The sequence below is a fragment of the Nyctereutes procyonoides genome, unplaced genomic scaffold (genome assembly GCF_905146905.1).
Source record: "Nyctereutes procyonoides isolate TBG_1078 unplaced genomic scaffold, NYPRO_anot_genome, whole genome shotgun sequence".
NCBI classification, from domain to species: Eukaryota; Metazoa; Chordata; class Mammalia; order Carnivora; family Canidae; genus Nyctereutes; species Nyctereutes procyonoides.
In genome coordinates this window covers 42,891,911-42,918,426 of record NW_026575120.1, presented here as the reverse complement: position 1 = coordinate 42,918,426, position 26,516 = coordinate 42,891,911, and the positions used below count along the sequence as shown (strand labels likewise).

The following is a 26,516-nucleotide window of genomic DNA, read 5'->3' as shown; positions in this document are numbered from 1 at the left end:
ACGTGCTTCTCCTCCACAAGCATTCACCGCTCAGGTGTTGTGGGCCATCCTCCCAACGCCTCTCCCCTGAGCATCCACAGCCTACCCAGCTCCCTCTCCGCTTCGATGTGGAGATACGGAGCAGGCAAGCCAACACGGGACACTCACCCACGCTTCTAACCCCGTCTGTTCTCCAGCTCGGTGTCCTCAAAGGCTTTCCCGTCACCGCAGACGTCAGCTCCATTCTGCTAGCTGCTCAGGGCAAAGCCTCTGATGTCATTTTTTACGAGCCCCTTTGTCTCACACCCCACATATCATCCAACAACAAATTCAGTAGGGTCCATAGTCAAAACCCCAATTCCCACCAATTCCCTCAACCTGTCCTGCTAACACCTTGGTGGGCATCATCCGGGATGGGGCCGGGTTATCGTGTCTTACAGAACAGCTTCCTGTCTCCTGCCTTTGCCCGTCTACTAACTCACCTGAGCACGGGAAGCCGGATGAGTCTGTCTTGGGGCACCTCAGGGGACAACTCGCTCCTGGTCAGAACCCTCCACTGTCTTCCCATCTCAGACTCTTCCTATTGCCGAAGTAAAGGCTCTCAAGTCTTCTATGCAAACTCGCCCTAATCCCCATTTTCAACGTCGCCCACAATCACTGCCCCCTCCCGTCAAGCTCCTTCCAACTTGCCCTTCAGCGGGACACGACCCCTCCATCTGCCCCACACGTACGGCGTGTGCTTATTTTACAGACCTACATGCACGTCCTTCCCTCCCTGCTGCTTACTAAGGCCCAGTATTGCCACATCACCTTTTAAGGTCCCTTCAGTGAGATGAACCATTTGTTGTTTAACCGTCCATCCGTGACAGCGCCTGTCCCGTGGTGTGTGAGCGCTCTATTTGCAGTACTAGGCTAAGTTCTTGGAGGGCAGACTGTATTTGTGTTTCTACAACATGATATATAATTAGTGGCTAAAAAGTATTTGCTAATTGAATATGCTTGGAAATACTAGGATGGTTCTGACTGCATGGCAAGCACCACGGGCCGTCTACAGAAAATGATGCCTCTGGCATTAACGCTAGCTTCATTCAGAACTTCTAATAGAAGATTTTAGTAGTAAATATTTAAATGCCAATTTTAATACCAGGATTCTTTCACCTCTGGGTGTGTTTTTATCCAACGTTGACAGATGAGATAAATTGTCTTTATATAATGTCTATCATCAGTTTAGTGGCCAATATGGGCTGTGTTTTGACTGGTCAAGAACACATTATACAGATTCAGTACAAGTCACGCATCTTTGTTGACCATTTATGTCTTATAATTATTTATACATTTATTTAGCCCTGATTATTTAATATCTTGATACCGTTTGGCAACCACACAGGGCATTTTTGTTTTATAAAGCTCAATATCCATTTTTAAAATGCACAGCGTTTAATCTGTCATTTGATGAATTTTGTTATTTCATTAAAACGCGATCATTTTTTTTCCCCTGCTCTAAAATAATCTTGGACCAGGAACCGCTGTTTGCCGGAAATTACATGTACATTCCATACTGTATGGAAACAGTAATCGCTCGTTCTCCACTCCGCAGGCCTGCATGTGTTTAATGGCTACTGATGGAGTAGGGGAGGTAGCCCACGCTTCCCGATGTGTGTGTTGACTTCGCTTTACCGTAAGACAAGCTTTTCTGCACTAGGAAATGAGCTGTTGATGCTCACGAGATATGCAAACCCCATTAAAGCCCCATTGTCCTGCCAGCTCGGCACAGCATGTAAAACATGCGAAAACGCGCACTGACTAGTGCAATTATGCTAATTGTAATCAGCCCAACACTTTTCATTAAGACTTAATTACCATTTAATCATGCATAAAATGCAAGAAAATGGAGTTCAGCACACAAAACTGACCTTTACTCCGGGGGTTAAATCAACTTCCACTGAGCCTGCAGTGGCCCCGACTCTCGGCTCTTCCTTCTTAGGGAAAACAGCTCTGCAGCGACCTGGCATCTCAGATTTTGTGACATTGATTTCTTGGTGAATCTCGGCTGTAATTTAGTGGCTATACGACATCTCTTCCTAATTTGCTTTATCGAAAGATAATTTAATAGGTACAGTTTTATGTTTAAAAAAAAAACAACTTTTGTTGTTTATGGTGGGAGAGGCCTTTGGAGCTGCCAAGTGCCGACCAGAGTGGGCACGTTTTAGGGGACAGACCAGCCGCAAACGCTGGGTTCAGGAGGCAGGCTTCTGTGGGGGCAGGTGGTGAGAACCACTGATCCCTCTGCTCGCCCGGGACTTTCCCCCGTTCCCCCGGGACTGATGGGGCCCTGCCCACCGGTTCCTACGTTGGCCGCTCACACGCGTGGCCTGGGAACAGCTCCGGCCGAAAGGGCTTTATTGAGCTTCAATTGCCGCCACCCAGCTCATGGCCGAGGCACAAAGGTCCTGAATCGATTGAGCATAAAATGCCACTTTAGCCGAGGCTCTAAATCCTGCATTTTGTGGAAAGCTGAGATTTAAGCCATGATTAGTTTTGTCTGACACCTACGTGTGTGAGACACCTAGAAGGAGAGAAACAGGACACGTAAATTACACATTTCCTGTTTGTGAGAATATATCTTTTTTTTTCCTCCAGTTTTATTGAAATATAATATAGCCGTGTAGAAGTTTAGGGTATAGAACTGGCGATTTGATGATGTTTATATTTTGCAAAGCGATTGACGTCTTCGCTCTCGGTAACACCCGCATCACATCACATAATCACCGTTTCTATACAGTGGTGAGAACACGTACGACCTACTCTGAGCACCTTTCAGGTGTGTGATATAGTAGTTTGCACTATGATCCCTGTGCACTAGGTTCCTGGAATCCGTTTGTTTCGTAACTGGAAGTAGGTACAACTTGACCAACATCTCCCCGTTTCCCACATTCTCCAGCCGCGGAAACTACCTATCTACTCTCTGATTCTGTTGATTTGTATTTCTTAGAGTCCATATCTCATCTATTCCTTAGAATTTAAGGAAAGGGAAATGCTCCCAAATTTAATAGACTGAATTATCACAATCTATTCCTTAGATGAGATATACATTTTTTTGTCTTTGTCTAACGTATCTTACTTAACACAGATGCCCTCAAGGTCATCTATGTTGTCACAAATGGCAGGGTCTTCTGCTTTTTTGAGATGGAATAATATCCCATTATGTATCTATATAGATACAGACAGACAGATGTAGAGATCGATGCATACCAGGGGATTGCATCCTCTTTATCCATCTGTCCATTGATGGGCACACAGGCTGTTTCCATATCCTGGCTACTGTGAGCAATGCTGTGATGGACATGGGGGTGAAGATATTTATTCAGGATCCTGTTTTAATTTTCTTTGGATTAATAGCCTGTAGTGAGATTGCCGGGTCATATCATAATTCTACTTTTTAATTTTTTTGAGGAACTTCCTTACTGTTCCCCACAGTGGCTGCACCAATTTATATTCCCACCCACAGTGCACAATGGTTCCATTTTCTTGAGGATGTCTCTTTGATGCTTGATAAAAAAAGAGGATATCAACATTTTTCTATAGAACTACCAGCTGGAATACCATCTATAACTGCCTTTCTGCTAATATAAATCCTGCCCGTGCCCGAAGCTCATTGATCAGGCCTCAGGCAACAGTCACAGCATGCCAGCCCTTCCCTAAGACTTTTCAACATAAAATTGTCCACGGATATCAAACTCTGATTCAACACATGCTATATTAGGCGGACTTGTGCAACCTTGTTTTAAGGAAAGGGAAATGCTCCCAAATTTAATAGACTGAATCATCACAATGTCTTTAAAAACATGTCATTCAAAAATAAGTGGGGTCAGTAATAATAGCACCGAAAATGTAAATCGCCGGGACAATAAACATGGAGTTTAACCGTCTACGTGCTCTCTGTCCAGGGTGAGGGCTACCCTTGGCCTCATAATGTGTGTGATACCACAACTGCAGTAACGTGGCAGTAAGGAATCTAACTACTTACTTATTCACTCATGGATGTGTGACATTTATTCACCAACAAATATCTGACCCCTGCCTGTTATGTCTCTGCTGCCGTGCTGGTACTGAAGACCCAGCGCGGCGAAGGCAGAGATCACCGCAGTCACCAAGAGCGACGGGGGAAAGGCAGTCAGACAACCAACGTCTGTTACAGCACCGCCGGAACCACGCATGCCCTTCAACGGCGATCCCCTGTGTCTGTCTGGGCCTGCGGATCCTAACCATGCCCTTTCCCTCCCAAGGATGAGCGTTCCAGCCCTGGGACTCCCAGCCCCGTCTTCAACCCTTTGGTCTTCTCCACTTCACCCCCCGAACCCCTCTTGAGATGTGCACTGTCCATGCTTCCCCTAAAACTCTTGAAAAGTTAAGTTCAAACATGTCTGTCTTCCACTCGCTGGTCTTTCCCATCCCCTGCGCCGCACTCCCCCCCCCCCACCCTGTTCACCTCATTTCTTCACCTTTACTGGGGCCTGGAGGCTGTTGCTTTCTCCACCTTAGGCCTTCCTCTTACCTCAAGACTCCTCTTCTCTATCCCAGCAATGCCTTCCGTAGAACCACGCCCCTTACGCTACGCTGCACCCCCTTCTCTTGTGGGCTTCCTGCCATTGTCACCTTCCCCGGGTGTCACCTGCCTTCATTCTCATGTGGGCTGGGAGGGCCCCTGACAAGAGCCACACAAGCCACCAGCGTCGTCCACTGTGAACATTGGCCACCCCCTCCCCAGGGCTCAATATATTTGTCTGGTGAGCTCTTATCCCCACTCGCTTTATCATTTTCCACTCATCACCACTTTCCTCAAGTCATCGAAGCTTTCATATCCTCTGTCACTTAGCAGGTGACCTCTGGTCACACCTCAGCGAGACCAAGGATGGTCTTCCACTTCCGTCCAACCACATGCAGATCAGTGGGGATGGGTGTCTCCTCCCTCCTGTTCCCCAGACTAGTGGCCCCTTCCCCAGAGCCAGGCTCCTCCTAACCTCGCAGCTGCTGCAGGGACTTTGCTCCGCGTGCGGGCCTTTCTCTTTTCTTGTTTTCATGCTTCGCTCTCCCTATGCCTTACCCTGAGTCTGTAGATACTCAAATCTCATAGTACACACCTAGGACTGCCGTCTTCCACTTTTGGGGTTCGCCTTGTGTCTCTTCCCCCACTAGACCCCTGGTCCATCGCCACAGCCAGTCTCGGGGGATCAGCATGGGGCCCTCATCACAGAGGCCGCCCAGCAGCCGGGTCTCCTCTGGCACCAGATTCTGGTCCAAGGGGCCATCCGGAGCAAGCAATTGTGCTGAACTTGTATTTGAGAAGAGCCACCTGGGCAGAGAGCAGATCTGGTCAAGCTGAGCACTTGCTTGAAGCTGCTCTGCTTTCTTGCTCCCATGGGAGTATGAGCCGAGCTGTGGCACATGACCTTGGGGCCACCATCCAGCCTCCATCCAGCCTCTGTCCAACCACTGTCCAACCACCGTCCAGCCTCTGTCCAGCCTCCATCCAGTCGCCATCCAGCCTCCGTCCAGCCCCTGTCCAGCCCCCATCCAGCCCCCGTCCAGCCTCCGTCCAGCCTCCGTCCAACCACCGTCCAGCCTCCGTCGAGCCTCCATCCCCCTCTCCGTGCTTGCTCACTGCATCCTCACCTGCACTCCACCACAGGCTTTCCTCTTGTGTTGACACCTTCACCCGGCACCCCCGACTGAGACTGCACCCCCAAAACCCGCCCCCGCCATCCTCCCTTAACACATTGCAGTGAACACCAACCCTTTGTAGGAGATTCTCTGAATACGAAGAATAAATAAGAACCCATTTTATATGATTTTTATACTTCTCCATCGTAATACTCACTGCAAATTACTTTTATAACCTTATTACGTATTTAAATATAAATTACATATGTATGATGTAAGCTTAATAAGACTGAGTCGGACCGTGACAAACTGCATGGTCTCAAATGTAGGCACACACGCGGCACACATACACACCACGTGAACGCACACGCACACACACACATTTGCCTGATTTTTAGAATAAGCGCCACAGAGGCGGGGTTTTCCGTGCACGAGGACGTGCGACCAGGGGCTTGGCCGCATCCTTAGTGATGTGAACGTGAGCATGTAACTCAAGCTCCTTAGCAATAATTTCCATGGTAATTAGGCTAAATTGGGACATAATCCCGTGCCTACCACGACACAGTTTTAATGCAGACAATACCCAACGGTACAGAAGATGAAAGCACTTTGACTTATCAGTTTTCTTCAAATATAAAGAATTGCCATTATGTATTCTCAGTTCTAGAAATAGACTCAGGGGAAGCGTTACGTGATAAATGGTGTAGTCTGCAGCTCTCAAATTAGGTTTTCCCCTCCCTTTGGCCTCCTGCTTCACACCACTCGATCCAGACTGACGGCAGGAAGATTCTCCTGACTCGTGCTTGGCAAGAAAGCATTCAGATACTGGAGTTTTGACCTCAAAACAGGAAAAGAATGTAAAGAAATAAATATCGCTTTATCATGCTAATGATAAGGTACCAGTTCTTCACAGTGCTGCAACCAGCGGAGGGTTCTATAACATATTCAGATCGTTAACCATGCCTTTGAAATCAATGCATAATAGGCAAATTTGCAAAAATGTGATGAAAAACTTGATGGTAATGGTTTCCTCTCCTCCGATCTGTTCTTTGTCAATACACAGATTTTATTGTTCGTACCTATTAGAGAGCAGATGATCAGTTTAATCATCATTACTTGTGTGGGAAGATGCTTAGAAAAGGCTCCCTGAAGGGTGAGGGTTGACGTTTTTATTTTGATTTTCACTTCAGATACAAAGAAATTAAAGTTGCTGTGGTTCATGGAGTGAGGGATCCTTCGGTGTCACAAGGATGCAAAACACAGCCAGGATTTTTTGGGACATTCAAAATTAAACTACGAGTGTTACTATTAGACATAAGGTGTTTTCAAAACGACTTTAACTAGATTAGTACTTTTTAAACCTCAAAGGATAATTGTACTTGCTGTCATAAGTTTCTGTATTTTACGTGATGGAAGAAAAAGTGCTAATTAGTGTAATTGTCTCAGAGACTGCAGAGTCCCCGACTCAAGAAGTTTGCTTGCTTCACCCTGCAGTCCTGGGAACGTAATTAGGACAAGGGAGTCAAGTATTATTGTGAACACTATTAATCTTTTATATTTTTAGGATTTTTTAAGAGTATTTATTCATGAGAGACATACAGAGAAAGGCAGAGACACAGGCAGAGGGAGAAACAGGCTCCATGCAGGGAGCCCGACGTGGGACTCGATCCCAGGACCCCGGGGTCATGCCCTGAGCCAAAGGCAGACGCTCAACCACTGAGCCACCCAGGTGCCCCTAGGACTTTTTTACTAAAAAGTGCATTTCTTTGCATGGTCTAAGTTTTACAACTACATGACATCCAAAGTTCAAAAGTATAGTTTCATGACTAAAAAAGAGATGTCAAAACATTTATATGCAAGAATTAGAAAAATAATTTGATTTGTAGATATTGCCTAAATTGGACATTATGCCAATTATATTGCCATTCCAATTATTGATTATGAGTCTCTCTGAGCGAATTTTAAAAGTTAATTTAAAACAATTTAACCAAGTTAATTTTTTTAAAGGTTTTAATTATTTATTCATGAGAGACATACAGAGAAAGGCAGAGACACAGGCAGAGGGAGAAACAGGCTCCATGCAGGGAGCCCGACGTGGGACTCGATCCCAGGACCCCGGGGTCACGCCCTGAGCCAAAGGCAGACGCTCAGCCACTGAGCCACCCAGTGATCCCTTAACCACGTTAGTATAAAACAAATACCCAATATTATAAAATACCAATAGGAGAATCACAATCCAAATGTAAGACCGGACTAAGCAGGGGGGAAAAAAGCAGGGGAGTGACACCTGAATTAAAAAATGGAAATCTGTGGGGTGGGGGATCCATTGTGTCATTTAATAGTTGCCGTATCAATACCATTTCTTAAATTATTATATTTTCATTTAATCAGCATGAAACATTCTATGGGGTTCAGACGGGGTTTGGCTGTAATGAAATACACATTCCTCTGTGCGAAAGCAAAGCTGTCGACTCATTTCTGTAGCATATTAAGTTCTTTTAATCGTAGAATCCCTGTGTACTCGTGTTCAGTGGGTAGAGCTGTGACATATTTTCATAGCTATTTAGCATGTTTGAAGCATAAAGATCATAAAGCAAAGTTTCCACTTTGGAAATATTGTGACATGGGACACTTGAGCGGCAGATCCAGGGGTATTTAGTGTTTTCTTACAATGTCACTCGCTCTGTCGACACATCTGCTTCAGCACCTGTGCTTCCACCGGCAGCCTGCAGTCTACACGCTTTCGGAGGCTTTAATGCATCTGTCCGAGGAACCCTCACCCTTTGATCCGTTATTCTTGACTCCTGGCTCATAGTGAGAGCACTCGTGGAGCCTCCTGGGGGAGTAGTAACTGTGTTCACTGGAAGGGACCTATAAAAGTCTATATATGTTTTTTTTCCAAAAGAAATTGTCATTGTCCCCAGGAATGGGCAAAGATGACACAGGGTCCATCTTCACATTGGCCAATATTTACCCTCCGAATTTACCATCAGGAAACCCAGACTGTCTCTGTCATGAAGAAACATTCAGAAATATGTGATTTTTGTGACTGGATAAAAATTTTAATCCCTTTCACTATGAAATGAAATGTGTGTATACACATAATTTATATAATACAAATATTTTTATATGTGAAGTAGCTTATATGCACTGTATGCAATTCAAATGAACGCTGCAATTTATATATACGTATATGTATAACTTTTATATTTTTTACATTAAAATTTTAACTTAGAAGTCATTAAAAATCCACATGCACGTGAAAGAATTAAAACAGAGTGATCCCATGGGGCCATCACAGAGTTTCCCTCAATAGTAACAGCTTGCAAAAGCAAGAGTATGTGTCATGGCCGGGGCATTGGCATCGACACGGTCAACATATGGACCCTTCATCACCAAAGGCACCAAACACCCACACCCACCGCCCTCCTGCACCGACACCTTCCTAAACCGACACCTTCCTAAACCCCACAACCATTAACCCATTCTTTATTGCCATTAACTTTGTAATTTCAAGAATGTTCTATGCAAGGGGTCACGGAGTAGGTCGTCCCTTGAGATGGGCTCCTCACTCAGCCTAGCCGCAGGGAGACTCGACCTGCTTGCTGCCTGTATCCACAGTGTATTCCTTTATACTGCTGAATAGTACTCCGCGGAAGGGCTGTACTGGCGTGTTCCATCACCACCACCCCCGTTGAAGGATAGCTGGGTTATTTCTGGTTTGGGACTATCACGAGTGCATCCGTGTACACATTTTGGTGTGAACATAACTTCTCATTTCTTGGGGATAAATGCCCAGAACTCTAATTTCTGGGTCGAATGGCAATCAAACATTTAGATTTTAGTGGCCAGATCATTTTCCAGAGTAGCTGAACCATTTTATGTTTCCACCAAGGATGCATAAATGATTTGGCTTCTCTGCATCCTCACTCACCAGCATTTACGCCGTGCGTGTGTATACACGTGAACATAGTGATGTATCCTATAGCTGGCTGTCCTCGTAGGGATCGTGCGGTTTCCCGAGGGCTAATGATTGTGAACGTCTTCCTACGTGCCTATCTACCATCTGTGTATTCTCTTCAGTGAAATGTTTATGCCTTTTGCCCTTTTTAGTTGGGTTATTTCTTTTTTCCATCTTGTGCATTCTTTATGCATTTTACATACTAGTCCTTTGTCAGATATCTGGCTTTCAGACTTTTCCTCCCAGTGCATAGCTTGTCTATTCAGCCTCTTAACAAAATCTTTCATAGAGAAGAGGGTTTAATATGATGATGTCTAATTCATCAAAATGTGCTTGTATGGGTCAGACTTTTGTTTTCATGTCTAACTAAGGACTCCTTGCTCTGCCCTAACTCCTGAATATTTTTCTAAAAGTTTTAGAATTTTGCTTTTTGTATGGAAAGCTGTGATCGGTTGTAAAATAATTTTCATATCAGGTGTGACACTTAGGTTGAGACCTCCCCCCCCTTTTTTCCACTCCCGTGTATTGCTCCAGCATCACATGGTGCTTTTGAAATCCAGAGAAAGATAGATTCCTTTCTTCCCCGATGTGCTTGAGCAATCATCAGCTCTTGGAAGACTCGGTGTCTCCAATTATTGAAGGACTTGGACATTTTCAGAAATGAAAGGAAGTATGTTGAGACTTAATCAGGTGGCGCTTTGTGGAATTCAGACCCACTTTCTTTAATTTAGAGCCCAGGCTTGAGTGGACGCACCCCGATGGATGAGTCAAGGTTTCTCCTTCTGTGTATTTTCTAAGCTTTTTTCAGCCACTTACGCACTACTGCACATGGAGCAGAATTCTGACTGCTGGTTAGTGTTTATCCTATGAAACAAAGTCTGTGACCCTTAAGAAGATGTCCTTACTCATGACTAGGATCTAACCTAGAAGGGAAATTTCCAGAAAAATGACAACCTTATCCTGTGCATAAAGAATTCAATTCACAAAGAATTTAAATCAGTTTGCTTAACTCAAGAACATGAGGATTAATGAGATAAAGCTTCTTAAACTTTAAATTATCAATATAAGGGTAAGGAAAAGGCCATATGAATGGGAAGAGTTAACACACGATTGTTGTCTGTACCAGGGGCCAGCAAACATTCTCTGGAAAGAGGGAGATGGCAAGTGTCTCAGACTTTGCAGGTCACATCTAGTCGATGCTGCAGTAATCCCAGCCCCGCGGTTGTGATGCGGAGGCAGCCATAGACGGTGCATAATGGGGTGGTCATGGCTGTGTCCCCATAAAATCATATTCACGGACACTTGAATTTCATGAACACAATTTGAATTTCGCGTATCACGAAATAGTATCTTTCTTTTGATATTTTTCAACCATTTAAAGGGGCTAAAAACCACCCTTAGCTTTCCAGCCCTACCAGAACAGGTGTTGGGCCAGATTTGGACCTCGGGCCATCATTTATCAACTCTGGTTGGGGGGCCGTTAAGAGCAAGCTCAATCAGTCAGTGCTTTAATATTTGCATCAGGCTCACCAGTTCCATACATTTGGGGGCGAGCTAGGAACACCAGCCTCTCATCTAGTACACATTAAAGTTGCAAGTAGGATGTTATGATGTTCAAGGAAGACATCATAGCAAAAAAGACAAATTTAATCAATCGCTGTGATTGGTTTGTAAACTCATCGAAAAGTAAATAACCTCTTGCAGACAAAGCGAATCTAATACTATAATCCTGAGAAGTCTAATCCTAAATTCATCCAAAGTATATATAATGTTGTTTATTAATTCATTAGCTCAACCAACCAATGGGGCGGCGTCACTGAGTGTCTGTAACATGCCAGGAACTGTTCTAACAGTTGAGGGTGATGAAGAGGATGAAACCAGCACCCGTTGTTTGGCAGCCGCCCCGTATTTCTTCTCTCAGAGACGCCGGTTTCCTTGAGCATCCCCTGTCCCTGGGCGCACCCGTCAGTGATTTGTACGTGACTTTCGAGCGGGGGTGCGAGGGCTGCTGGGGACACCCTGGCGTCTGCCTGCCGCCCTCCTCCTCGCCCCTGTCCTGCGTGCATCCACCCCAACCCCTCCGGGGGCCTGTATCTAAGCCCCGTCGGGAGTCAGACGTCTCCCGTGCCCCTTCGTGCCTCCTGACTGGCCCCCCTGGGCGCCCGCCCTCTGCCCTCCATCCTGGGCGCAGCGCCCACACTTACACAGTCAGCTGAGTGTCCCACTGCTGTGCTCAGAGCCCTGCAGGGATGCGAATCAGGCCCTGCGGGCCTGACCTGCCAGAGTTGTCTCCCCCCACATTGCTTCTGGCCCCTTCCTGCCTGGCCCCATCCCGCCCCCATCTCCATGCTACCCTGGGAAGGTGCTCAGCCCACTAGGCTTCAGGGTCTTTGGAGGCCTTAGGTGCCTGCGCGAGCAACCCCCTCACCATGGCCCCGACGGCAGCGTCTCCGGACCTTCCGACCTCCCTAGCTGGCAGCAGGGAGCCCCCCTCCCTCCCCTGCTCTTCACCTGTCCCCCCTTGTCCTGGTGACCCAGCAGATTGCAATGGCTTCTCTTCCTGTCGCCTCCTCCCACAAGGGCCTGAGCTCACACGGGGAAGGGTCCCAACCAGCCTCCCGACTGATGTGGCCCAAGTGTCCAGAACGTTACCTGACACCCAGCAGGCGCTGGGTAAGGACACTGAACACGGGCACACATGACCGGGTGCAAACACAGCCCCACCTCAATCATTTTGTTTTGTTCTGTTTTCTCTTTGCAATTTACTGAGCAGGAACAAATGTAAACATGTTCTTACTTTAACCTGCTATTTTTAGGTTAAGTGAGAACCTAAAGTAAGAAATTCATTTGTGAATCCTTTGACTGAGATTTGAACAATCTTTACCATAACCGAACATTCTTGCATAGGAAAAAAACAAAAAAAAAACAAAAAAATAAAAATCCAGTCCATGTGGACGTCACCACATGAAAAGATGCCTTCGACTAAATACCACCGAAGGCTGTCCTTTCTCCAAGGGGCACGTCTCATCGCACAGACGCGGACGCGCTGCTCGGGGGGCACATAGTTGAGCTCCTCGGGTGTTCACGTTCAGGGCACCAAGTCTGGGGATGAGGGTCACCCTGGAGAGCGCGACCCCATGGTGTCCCTGGCTCCTCGGGTGTAGGCCTGAGTGAAAAGGGCGAGATTAAAGCTCTATTCAGTAGATGAGCGACGTGTCGAAACAGAAGTCCTTTTACCCACGAAGGGGGCAGGCTAATCTGGAATCATCGTCAAGAAGTAGAAAATGAGCGACTGTCACCCAGGAGGGCTACAGATCTAACATGCGGGACAGTGTTGGCACAGTGCTATCATTGCCCCCAATTAATTGTTTTTTACATAAAAACTTGTGCTTTGCCATCTGTAGTTTTTTGCAATGTGATAAGTTTTTTCTCAATGAGATAGCTTGTAGAGTCAACTGTATTTTGTATGTATTCTTTGGTTAGTTTTTAATGTGGCTCATAAAAAATAATAATTTTGTACTTTGTATTTATCACACGTTTCTCACTCAGCTCTACACAAGGATTTTTGCTGCCTTTGTAAACATTTCATGGAAACCCAGCTCCATTAGCCATTTCTAAAAATTAACGTCATGAAATGGAAAACTAAATTTCTGATTTTGAAGTCCAGATTGGGAAATAATTTAGGTTTTATAAATATGAAAATAAACCCCCAATCTCCTCCTTTTTGGGGGGTTTCCATCATAAATGACTATTATTTTTATTTTTTAAAAAAGATTTTATTTATTTATTCACGAGAGACACAGAGAGAGAGGCAGAGACACAGGCAGAGGGAGAAGCAGGCTCCATGCAGGGAGCCCGATGGGGGACTCGATCCCAAACCCTGGATCAGGCCCTGGGTCAAAGGCAGATGCTCAACTGCTGAGCCACGCAGGGATCCCCTATTATTTTTAATTAAATCCAACTTTATACTACATATTTCAATCCAGGTTTATGTTATATGTAACACATGTGTAAAACTGTTAGCTTATTGTTGGAGAATTGATTATTTAACTTCCTATTCTGTTTATTTCACAAATAATTCACCTTTATTCTGAAACATAACCTTATGTTATATCACGTTCATGCTTGTAATAGTCACAGTTTTTCAAATACACAGTAGGGGCCAGGCCTCAGGCCAGTGCTGTCAATGCTTCCTTCAGCCAGGACTTACGAGTGCCTACTGTGTGTAGGGCAGTGTGCTGAGTGCTTGACTTACCAAGGAGCAAGACCAATAGGGCTCTTGTCTCATGAAATGCGCCTTCGGTGAAGGTAAAATCAGACCAATAATGGGTGACCACGAGACAGGTCCCTCCTCTGCCTGGACGGCTGGGAGCATTTGCTTGGAAGGGCTTCTACTCTACAGTTGAAGGAATCAAGGAAAGCTTTCTGGAAAAATTATATTTAAGCTAAGATTGGGGAGCACCTGGGTGGCTCAATGGTTGAGCATCTGCCTTTGGCTCAGGGCGTGACCCTGGGGCCCCGGGATCGAGTCCTGCATTGCACTCCCTGCAGGGAGCCTGCTTCTCCCTCTGCCTGTGTCTCTGCCTCTCTGTGTCTCTCATGGATAAATTAAAAAAAAAAAAATCTTAAAAAAAAATAAGCTAAGATGGGCAGGATAAGTAGACTTGATAAGAGTGAGCAGGGGGGGAGGGGGAGCTGTCTGTAGCCATGGCACATGTATTTGCAAAGCCCGGAGATGGGGGGAATGTTAAGACTATTTTGTCAAGGCCATGTTGGTGGTAACTGGTAGAAATCTACTAAATCCAACTAACAAGAACCATGTCACTGGCTCTCGTGAATGAGAAGGGTGAGGGTGCTCGCGGCCCACATTCTTGGACCCAGCTCTGCAGGGGGGTCCCTGGGACGTCCCCCTCGTGTGCCTCCCACGTCCTGGCTGTTTCCCTTCCTGTTCGAGGGACAACATCACAAGGAGGGAGACTCTATGATTTGTATGGAAACTGGGATATTTTTCAGAACAAGCATGGGTGCTCTGGGCAGGTGGGCTGGGATAGCAGGTGTAAGCTGGACCTGTCCTGACGAAGTTTCTGTGTTGGGTGGGCCATGGAGTCTGCAGAGCCGGGCCACAGCGCTCCGTGTCCCGGAGCCGTCTGACCCAGAGAGGCACAACCACACGTGGATGCGGCCAGTCAGGGGCCCGGGCAAGAAGCCACCTCAAGGGAGATGGGGACAATGGCACACGTGACAGAAAAGTCTTCCTGAGAAGTGAGCCAAACACTGGACTTGCGAGCACCAGAAGAAAGGAGATCTGCAGGGGAAGGGAGCGGCCAGCGCAAAGGCCTACAGTGTGGAATGAGCTCACCATCCTCGAGGAAGAGGGACGTGGCCGGTGTGGTGGGCGCCGTGGGGACGGGAGGCTCGGGTCCCGGCCACCTGCGGCCTCGTCGGCCAGCGGCCTCCCAGGGGCGTGCTTCCTCTGTGTGCTGGCGGGACGGGCAGCATCCGTGGACAAAGGAGAGGGGGTCCCAGCAATGATATTAGGGAAATAGGACCAAAACCTTCTTCCAGTCCAGAATCTCCGAAGAGAAGGAAAAGCATCGTGTTCTCAAACCAGCACTAAGCCAGGAGGCGGTGTCCGTTGTGCTGCGAGCTCCCGAGGCCGGGAAAGCAAGGGATGTGCAAGGGATGCAAGCGTCTGCGGAACTTTCTCGGCGGACCACAAGCAGGCTCACGGGCGGCCACGCGGCCACAGCCTTGGTGGCCACGCCGTCAGCCCCGGGCAGCCCGCTTGGCGCAGAGGTGGGGAGTCGTCAAGGTGGCCGGCCTTGCAGAGGGAGAAGCGGGCACCTGCTGGGCCCCTGCCCAGGCTGCCGCGAGCCAAGCAGCAGGGGGGCCTGTCCCCGTGGGGCGCGGTCCGGCCCCTGGTGGCCTCTGCCTTGGTGTCTATGCTGGCGACCGGGCCAGAGACGGAGCAGGTGCCTCCTTGGCCGGTTCCCAAGTACATTCTCTGAGAACAGGGAGGGCGGGCCTCTGTGCGCCACAGGGCAGCTGAGCTGGGGGGCGCGGGGGGTGTGGGGGGCACAGGCCCAGGACCACGGGCAGATCGCTGCTCCCCCAAACTGCCGCGGCCCTGCAGCCAGGGGGGTCCCCAGGAGGAATTGGCCTGGGGGGAGGGAGGAGGGAGAGAGGGTAACTGCATCCTGTGTCCTGTCCAAAGTGGGAGCCTCCGTTCCAGGCCTCCCCGTGGGCCTGGGTCTCACACGTGCACATTTCTTTTGATTTCTCTTACAAAAGGGGAACTTCGGCTCCGATTTCAGGACTTGTCTTGTGTCGGCTGTTTCTCAAAACAGTCAGCTCCAAATACACCTGAGCCCACGAGGGATACTGTCGGTGGCTGAGTCCCTGCCCCGCGCTGCCGGTCACAGAGATGGAGGAGGGGAAATGCATCAGTGATTGAGTAATCAGGGGATTAGCTCATCAGTCCCACGGGGGTTTCACAAAGGCCTAATCCCGTGGCCCCTGCCCCCCGCCCCAGCCCCGTGACGTCCGGAGGCCCCTTCCTGCCCTTCATCAGCGTGAAGCCCAGCATCTCCTCGGAATAGCCAGGAACCGAAGCCTTGGCTTACACACTGGGAAGAGGGGCTTTCCTGGGTCTGAACCCCTGGGGGCACTCAGGGTCTGTCCCAGGGACCCGGAGCTCCAGGTTGCCTGCTGGGCTCTGGGGCTGCGGCGCTCCGAGGGGCCCCCAGCTTGCAGGGCACCTCTTCTCATTACTATCTGGACCCAACCTCTGTTCCTCAAACAACGGCCACTCATCCGTCTCTCCTTGGGCTCCCAAACGGCCCAGGGCCCAGCCAGTGTGGACGCTGCATCAGCTGTCCCCAGGAAAGCCGGCCCTGGCTGGCCTGCGCCCCAGATCTGCCCCTAGGGGCGGAGCCCGAGCAGCAAAGTCCGAGCCACTGGGCATCTCTCCCCGGAACGGGGCCTTCTGCCCCCGGCCAAGAGTTCATCCCTCACCTGGGTGACCGACAGGCTAGGCAGGGCTCCTGCCACCAAAATGAAAACTGGCTTTGCCCCCAGAGAAGGAGGGGGGCCTCTCCCCATTTACACGGCTAAGGGGACCACACAGCAGACCGTCCCTGGTTCCAAAATTAGTTCAGCCGATGCCTGCAAAGTGAAAGAAGATGCTTCCCAAGCCGCCCCCTCCAGAACAAGCCTCGCGAGGCAGCCCATGGAGTCCCTGCCTAACCGGGAGCCTGTCACACCGTAAAGGTCGCCTCACGTGGAATGGCCCCCTTGATAAGCTGAAGGACACGGGTTATGCTGCATGTGCATGCCGCATGATGCTGCGTGTGCATGACGCGTGGTGTTACGTGCGTCGGCCTCTCTGCGTGGACTAGGTGGTGCTGCTGTGCGCGTTTTCCTGTACACGTGGAAGCACTGTCTACCGGGCGATGGTTTAAAAACACGTGTGTACGGTAAGCAAACGTTTACTTCTATGCACTAATACCTCGGCCAGTAAACATTTTTAAGTGATGCTTAGGAAACATGCAAGGACAGGGCTCCTGGGTGGCTCAGTTGGTTAAGCATCTGCCTTTGGCTCGGGTCATGACTCCAGGGTCCTGGGTTGGGCTCCCAGCTCGGCGGGCCGTCTGCCTCTCTGCACTCTCTACCCCCGCTATTCTTGCTCTTTCTCTCTCAAATAAATAAATAAATAAATAATCTTTAAAAAAGAAACCCTTGCAAGATGGACTTTATGCATTTAAAAGGATGTGGCCCAAGTTCTTAATTCTTATTTTATTATAATAAAAAAACCCCGTAACTTTGTACATAACGTGAAATACATGTATATACGTGCACACACATATACAGACACACACATATATATATTCTATGAATTCCTCAGTGTCAAGAATCACTTTATCCAATTAGGAGGAAATTTGGGTCCCTTGCAGGTTCTTAGTATAAAATGGTTCTTCTCTGTCTATAAGAAACAAAAAGACCCATTACTTTTCCATTAAGTGGAGCCCAAGTTTTGAATTACTCAAGCTGACTGGAATGGGCCTGGTGCCAGTGGACAAGGAGTGGAGACATCTCTTAGATTCTATGGGGACTTTGGAAAATGCCTTATGACCTGAAGTATTCCAGAGAACCCCTTGGGAAATTGAAAGCCTCAATATTCATCGCCCCAGAAACAATACCTTCTTTCTCTAAGGTGATACAGGGATAAGGCTGATGTCACTAAAAGCAGCGTTTCTTTCTTTCTTTCTTTTTTTTTTTATGGTGAGAAACAAGAAAGATTCAGAGTCACCAAAATCCCATTTGCAGAGAAAATATTTAAGGCAAAAATGCGTAAAAGGTATGTTGCAGCGCATAAAAGAATACAGTCATGAAAAAGAAATGAGGGCAAGCATCATCAATAACTTTGTATGACCCTGCAGGTGGAGAAGCAATTTCTGACCCCATCACATTGTTAGGGGCTTTCCTATTAGTTTCTGGATGAGCTTTATTGCCTTTACCAGGAAACATCTTTCCGCGATTCATAACTAGAAGAAAATAAAGTGGCATTTATTTCAAAGACCCAACCCATGCAGTTCCCCCTACATTGCTTGAAATTATTCTCTTTGTTTCACCTCAGGTGTTCTCATTGCTTTTTTTAATCCAATCTAGATAACCCTGGCAACGTTTTATTTTTATTTCATAATTCTAGAAGGAAAGGGTAAAGGTTTGGGGTTCATTTCAACTCGACTAAGACGACATTGTTGATTTCCTGGTAATTTCAAACCGTCTTTGAAGATACACAAGCAAATACATGCATCCTTTCTGAGACCATAGGGAGAACCATCGTATGACAACTCACATCGTCATACACTTAGCTAATCTGTGGATGCGGTATTTCTATTGAGTAGACATGAATTCACGAGAATATAACTTGTTAATGGTGAGTTCTAATATCATTCTTGGCATTCCAAGTGAAAATCTGGTTTAAAATTAGAAAACGTACTCATAAAACTGAATTGAACATCAAAGCATTGAAGGACATATAATCATTAGTGCAAGCCGGTCTTTCATATCCTCGTATTCTGTTGATCTTTACTTGGAAGAATTGGAAGAGTTTGTTGAGCAAAATGTGCTCTATTATTTCATAAATTTAGGAAACACTAGATTAAATAAACACTTTCATAAAAATAATTATAAAATTATTATAAATTGTAAAAATAAATATAAATTATAAAAATATAAATATATACATATAAAAATTGTTATAAAAACAATTTCATAAAAAATAGGTTTGTTTCCTGTAGGACTTGTCTGAACCTTTAATCCGTGATGGGCACCATGAATCTATGGGAAGGAACTGGAGTATACAGCATTTGCCGATGTTGTTTGACCAAATACCTGTTAATAATCTACAGAAGAGTATTCTATGGGCCACTCATTTTTGTGAGGTTGATATATCTGTTGAAATTCTTATTCATGCACAAAATTTGCGCACCTTTGCATAAAGCTTCATTATTGGGCAATATGTGTTTTTGCTTTGAATGAAAACTGAATGCAAATTTGGAAAGAGAAGTAATTAAAATATATCTTAATTGTAAATATTACTATGAGGCTCATCCATGACCTCCTTGACTTTTCTTTTAAACTCTCATTTTAAATCACTTTCATACCATACAAACCGTGCCAGAAATTATCACTCGGAATTGCATATGTAATCATACATACGTACGACCATTTGCTTGAGGAGAAGATGAAGTTTCTTTTGAGGATGTGCAGTTCAGTACAAAGGAGAAGTTTGTAAATATGCACAGAATCACTTATGTTTTGTTTGTTTGTTTGCTTTCTGAAGCCTAGCAAAATCTCAAGATAAAGGACAAGTGGGTCTTAGGTTCTTTAGGAACATTGCTTGAATAATAAACTCAAGGTTGCTTGTAAAACACTAGTTCAATGCAAGTACGACCTAGGTTATAATTCTGGTGTTTGAATTCTGTAATTTCTATTCTATATTACGCAAATTTGTTGGTTTATGGGTGCGACACTCCTGACTTTCTTACTAAAACCTTGCCTCCTGAAGTCTGTCCTGCATTCCAGTGCTTTACCAGTCTTCTGTAGGGGTGATGTGCTGGGTCTCTGCTCTGCCTTCTAAACAAAACTAGAGGTTTTATTATTCAAAATTCCAGATGTCAAGATATGCTACAAAGCTGTAGTCATTAAAAAAGTATGATACTGACACAAAAATAGGCATAGATCAATAGACCACGATAGAAAGCCCATAAATAAATCCCCGGGAATGGCCAAATAATCTTTGACAAAGGGGTCAAGAATATACAATGAGGGAAAGGACAGCCTCTTCAATAAATGGTGCTGGGGAAACTGAAAAGCTACATGCAAAATAATAAAACTGGAACACTTTCTGACATTATACACAAACATAAACTCAAACCGGTTTAGAAACCTTAATGTGAGACCTGAGACCATAAAACCCCTAAAAAAGAAAACCAGACAGTTATCCCTTGGACATCAGCCTTATCAACATTTTTCTAGATACAGCTCCTCAGACAATGGAAATGAAAGTAAAAATATACTATTCAGACTACACCAAAACAAAAAGCTTTGGCACAGCAAGGGAAACCAACAACAGAATGAGAAGGCAACCTAACCTGCCAAACGAGGGGAGATATTTGCAAGTGATATATCGTATAAGGGGTTAGCATCCAAACTACATGAGGAACTTCTAGAACTCCACACCAGAGAAAACAACCCAATTAAAACTGAGCAGAGGAACTGAATAGACAGTTTTCCAAAGGAGACTTCCAGATGGCCAACAGACACGTGAAAAGATGTTCAATATCACTAACTGTCAGGGAAATGCAAATCAGAACCACAATGAGATATGACCTCACACCTATCAGAATGGCTAGAATCAGAAAGACAAGACATAACAAGTGTTGGCAAGCATGTGGAGCAAAGGTCCCTTTGTGTATCGTTGGTGGGATGGTAAGTGGCGCAGCCATTGTGGAAAAAGTTTGGAGATTCCTCAAAAAATTAAAAACGGAACTACCATACAATCCGGTAATTCCATTAGTGGGTATTGACTCAAGGAAAACAAAAACGCTAATTTGAAAATATACATGTACCCCTATGTATATGGCAGCATTATTTACAATATCCAGGATATGGACGCAACCCAAGCGTTCCCTGATGAATGGACAAAGAATACATATATATGTATTCTATTCTTTGAAGAATATATATACTATATATATAGTAATATATAGTATATAATACTACCCTATATAGTAATACTATATTATTTATATTAATAGTATAATAGTATATATATAATATCAATATTATAATAATAGTATAGTATTATAGGGTATAATATAATACCCTATATAGTAATACTTACCCTATAGTATTACTCAGCCATAAAGAAGAATGAGATCCTGCCAAATGTGGCAACATGGATGGATCTAGAGGACATTATGCTGAGTGAAATAAGTCAGACATACAATGACAGGTACCGTATGATTTCAGTTATATGTGGACTCTGGAACACAGAACATAAACACAACGATCGGAGAACCAAAACAGAGAAGAAATCAGAGAAGAAATTGGTAGTTTCCAGAAGGGAGGGGATGGGAGGACGCGGGCAAAGAAGGTGAAGGGGAGCGGGATGTGGAGTCTCCCAGTTAGGGAGTGAGTAAGTCACGGGGATCGGCACGGGGTGGTATGGGAACAGTGTCGCGTGCTGACAGATGGTGGCACGCGTGTGGCGGGCACGCTACAGTGCGTGGAGTTGTCAGATCACTATGTGAAAACAAATAGATAAAAATAAAAGAGTAAAACTACGAGTGAGAGCGTACTGCATGAAAGGAACAGCCACTTGGACCTGAGAACAAGCGATGACTAGTCGAAAAGCTGCATGATGGGAAGCTTAAAACTCACTGTCATGCTAAGATCGTCAATTTGATGCCGACGAAGAGCAGCAGACGATGAAAGGAAGATACTAGGGGATCCCAGGTGGCTTAGAGGTTTAGCGCCGCCTTCGGCCCAGGCCATGATCCTGGGAACCTGGGATCGAGTCCCGCATCGGGGTCCCTGCAGGGAGCCTCCTTCTCCCTCTGCCTGTGTCTCTGCCTCTCTCTCTCTGTGTCTCTCATGAGTAAACAGATAAAATCTTACAGAAGCACCAAACTAGGATAACCATATAATTCATTGTCCGCATTGGAAGTTCCTTGAGAGTGAAATGGGGTTATTAATGATTCTGCCAAGAAGAGCGCACCCCGCGAGCCTAGCGATACCCTGGCTCAAACTGCGCCTTCTCTAGCCGGTTCCCATCCCAGCGTCAGTTTGGTCGCCGTAGCTGGTTGTCCCCTGGAAGGCACAGCCCCTGAAGACATGTACCCAACTCCGTTGTGCTCTTGGTCCTCTGGGATTGGCGTTACTTGACTGAAGTATTGTAAGTGTCGTTAACATGAAAACCGGAGGGAGATATGCGCGCAGGTGGGCATTCGGGGTCGCGCGGCGCAGGTCCTCCACATGGCCCGTCACTGGTTGCGTTTTCAGCAAGCGCCGCTTGCATTTGCTCGAAGGAAGCGGAGTCAAGATGCTCGTTATTGACTGTAGCCCGGGGGACAGGAGCTCTGAGCATTCCTTCACGGGCAAGAGGCCTTGGGCCCCCGGGAGCCCTTACCCGTACGTAAGCGCGGGGACCACCCAACCCCGTCATTTACCGGCTACTGTCTTTGCTTTGCAGCATCCATCGCATCCACCTGCAATGACCCCGGGATGCCTCAGAACGGCACCCGCTACGGGGACAGCCGAGAGCCGGGCGACACCATCACCTTCCAGTGTGACCCTGGGTACCAGCTCCAAGGACAAGCTAAGATCACGTGTGTGCAGCTGAATAACCGATTCTTCTGGCAACCGGACCCTCCTACGTGCATAGGTATCGGGCAGCTGAAGTTTTATATTTCCAAGTGAATGCATGTTACCGTTCAAATTGCTCCATAAACGGGTTACTTCTCCAGAAGTATTTCTCCAGAGTTTCTTACGCGCCCTCCAGTTCAGAGACTATATGGAAATTTTATTGTAAACCTTTTAAACCTTATTTTATTAGGCGAAGTAAAGAAAGTGGTTTACTTATTGTACAGTAATTGACATTTATCTAACATTTCCTACCCTTAACAAATCTTGTAAAAATATGGGTCAATCAAATTACTGTACTTTAAAATCCTGGGCGGGGGAAAATTCATAACCCTGCCATCGCTATTCTCATGTTTAATATAGAAACATGCCCTTCAGCAAAACCTACTCAATAAAAAGTATTTTCTTTTTTTAGATGGCACTTCTATGATATCGGTACATTTTAATAGGATCCTGAAAACCAGAAATTATATTGCTTTCGTCAAAATGAAGATAAAAGGAGAAGCATGCTCCTGAAATTCACTAGAATTGTAGAGTTTGACCTTATTGAAAGGGCATCAGTTGGTTTTGCAGACTTCAGTTTGAATAACTATCCAATAGAGTCTGTCCAGAGTGTGCCTTTAGGGCAATACATGTGTTTATATAAAATCGTATTTAAATGTAAACTGTCCCTTCATCCAGTTAATTATTTCCCCGTAAATACCTATCTCATCTTACGTGTAAGAGGAACTTTATTATTTTAATGAACTGTCGCGGTTTAACCTGTACTTCTTTGCAATCTGTTTGAAAAATGTAAAATTTCATTAATCGGGGCGGAGAGGAAGTGACCGTGAAATGATACGCACCTAGTGAGAAGGGCCATCTTGCAGAGGGCGACCTCGAGGGGATTGTGTGATAGAGGAGGCTCCGTATCATCCCACCCGGCGCAGGGGAGGGCCCCGGGGGCCCCGGGAGCTCGCGGCTCCTGCCCACGCTGCCCGCGCCCCGCTCTGCACCGACTGCCGGGTGCCGCCTGCCTTGCGGTGCAAGCCCGGGCTCCTGGGGACTTGTAGGACCTGCGCGTGTTTCTTTTTTGAGGCGGACTGATCGCCTCTAAATGCAGCAACCATTTCAACCACTGCCCTGTTTTTAAATCGGGGCAGACGTTCCCCTCCCTCATTCTGCATGGGCTTAATAATGCAGCTATCCGGTAAACTCTTAAAGGTGGTTTCTCAGTCCATACTAATCTAGACCCTTGTAAAATTCGACCACCTTCCCGATGAATCTCTATCATCTTTCGTTAGTGTAGGTCTTAGTTATATCGTTTTGGCCAGTCACTAGATATTTTATTAGGTGAATAATCCAGTTCTCAGCGTTTCCTCTGCCTTGAGCACCTGCCCCAGGGACAGGCCTACACACATAGATATTAGGCAACAGAAAATTAGAAAATGCATATTTAGGAATGGATTAATGTTATTTTTTCATTACATTCTAAACATTTCTTTTCCCCCAGAAATGAGGCTTATGTCCTCTGTAAGAAACTCACCCATGGGATGATCATGTCTTAGCACCCAGGCGCCTTCTGTTCTGCAGACTTAAGACAATTTTTAATTTTATTTTTTAAGCTTTTTCCTTATTAAAAAATAATACATGTTCAGTTTACAAGAAAAAAAAAGAGGACAAAAAGCTGTCATCTTTCTACCTGGGGGCAAATACTATTAACATAAACGTGCATAAGTAAGCTTCATAATTATTTCATGTATGTCTAATCTATTTTTAAAAGGTTTTCAACTGACAGCATCCTGCTTGTTTTGTAAATCGCACTTTGACTTACAGAGCAGGTATCTTTTGCGCTATTACGTATTCTCTGCCGGTTTTTAATGGCTGCACAGCCCCCACGTGGACCTGCCAGCGGGCGCACACTGAGCCCTTCGCACCGTGCGCTCATCGGGTTGCTTCCGCCGCCCCTGTGCTGCAGAGGTCGCAGATGGGAGCCCTCCTGTCCTAAAATGCATCCACGATTACTTATAAATGATGCATTTCCATGAACTTAAGCATTTCCAGGGCTTTCAAAACATTTTTCAGAACTCTTTCAGAAAGACTGCCCTCTGCATTACCAACAGAGCCACGAGGGAGTGTTTATTTTCCCCAAAGGAGGGGAAATAAAAACACTGTACATATTTCTTAATCTTGTAATTTGACATGAGCAGGAAGTGATGATTCTTTAATGTTTTAACAGGCATTTTAAATCAATAGGTTGAATGTTTTTTTGTTTTTGTTTTTGTATTATTTTTGACCTTTTGAATCTGTTCTTTCCCGATGGGCCTACTAATTTCTTTTCCCTCATTTATTATTATTAGTGTTTTCCCTCCTGTTTCTGGTCCTTTCTCTCTTTTCTAAAATCTCTTAGCCTCTCACCTGTCAGTATATTATTCATATTTCCATAACCTCGTCATCTGCTGCTGGTTTTTCTTCTGGATTGTTTGGATGGCTCCCCTTCTTCATCCAAAAGAGCCCAACAGTGGAGGCCCCTCTTTCTGGTGTTTTCAGCTGAGTCCAAAGGACTCGCCCCCAGACCAGAGGACACTCACCACTTTCTGGTGCTGAGTGACCGATCCCCCCAAAGTCTCCGTAATCCCCATTTTCTTATATAGCTTGCGATCCCTTTCCTCCAAGTAGTAGAGTTCTGAAAAGTAAGAATTTAGCCTAAGATCACAAAAATGCATTCCGTGTCCACACCTTGCCCTGATCTCCAGGGTGGCTATTTCGAGACCAGTTATGGTGTTTAATGGTGTGAGCACTGAAATGTTTTGAGGAATGCTTGACCCAAAGGGAGAACAAGCACCACAAGGCAGTGCCTCCAAATTCCACTGGAAGCTTTCAGATAACCTCACTCAGAAATGCCTCCTCGGATCTGTCGGGAAGGGCAGGAATGCCCCCTTTGTTTCACCTAAATCAGTACCTCGTGTCCTCCCCACATTCATGCTGCTGGCAGCACCCAGGTAGCCAGTGGCCTGAATCTGTCCGTCTTCATCTTGCAAACCCTGCATGGTGTGGAAGCTCCTCGGACCCTCCGGTACCTGCATGCCCCAGCTCAGCGCCCACCACCTGCCCGCTCTCTGCCGTCAGCATCCCCTTGACTCCCGAGAGGCAGCATCCTGCGAGAGCCAATTAGACAGTGGTCTCAGCAGAGTTTATTAAAATCAAACTGTTTGCTGGAGGAAATGAGGGTTTTATCATTTTGGGGAAAATGATTTTGTATTACTCGAGCGTATATCTGAATTTGTCATAAATATTTGCTATGACACTATTTAGAGTTTTCCATTAATGAGACTGAAATTTTAGCAGAAACTATTAGAGTCTGCTACATTTATTTTTATGGAAAAACATAGTTCAACGAATATTTAAACACACGGCCATTATAGAAAGTTGGAACACACATACCTTCATACAATTTCCCATAAAAGCCATTTGCACGTGTGTGTGTGTGTGTGCGTGTGTGCATGTAAAAAAGATTGCCAATTAGGATATTTCTTTTTCTACTTACTTTTTTCCCCCTAAATGCACATATGGTCAGTGGTGTGAAATAAGATATCTAGTGTTGATGGAACATTGTAATTTAACTGGGCCGACTTCTTAAAACAACGTGGTGACAAACCACAGCATTTGATATGAAGAACCGTTAACCCAGCACACTCTTGCATGCATCGGAAATGTATACACTTGTGAATTTTGCGGTGTTTTCACACCTTTCACCTAATGGAAGATTTGACAGAAATCCTATGTAATACGTGAAACCATCCTAAACATTTGAGGTTTAAGAATGAAAACTGGCTGACCTGTTAATGCCATTGAACTTCATGATTATCATCTTCCTAATAGAATATATCCAAGTAATTAAAAAGGGATAGGTTAAAAAATAAAAAGATTTATAAGCATCATCTAAAGTGCTTCTCCTGCTAGTAGCATACTGAGCATTGTGATAGCATCATGTTTTTAGGATTGA

At 45.8% G+C, this 26,516-nt stretch overlaps 1 protein-coding gene across 1 annotated transcript in view; it reads left to right on the top strand.

The window, feature by feature from the left end:
• Positions 1-26,516, top strand: part of CSMD1 (CUB and Sushi multiple domains 1) — a 1,869,885-nt gene that overhangs the window by 1,595,922 nt on the left and 247,447 nt on the right. The window contains 1 exon segment of the mRNA XM_055335505.1: positions 22,362-22,553. Within this exon segment, the coding sequence (XP_055191480.1) occupies positions 22,362-22,553 (192 nt within the window).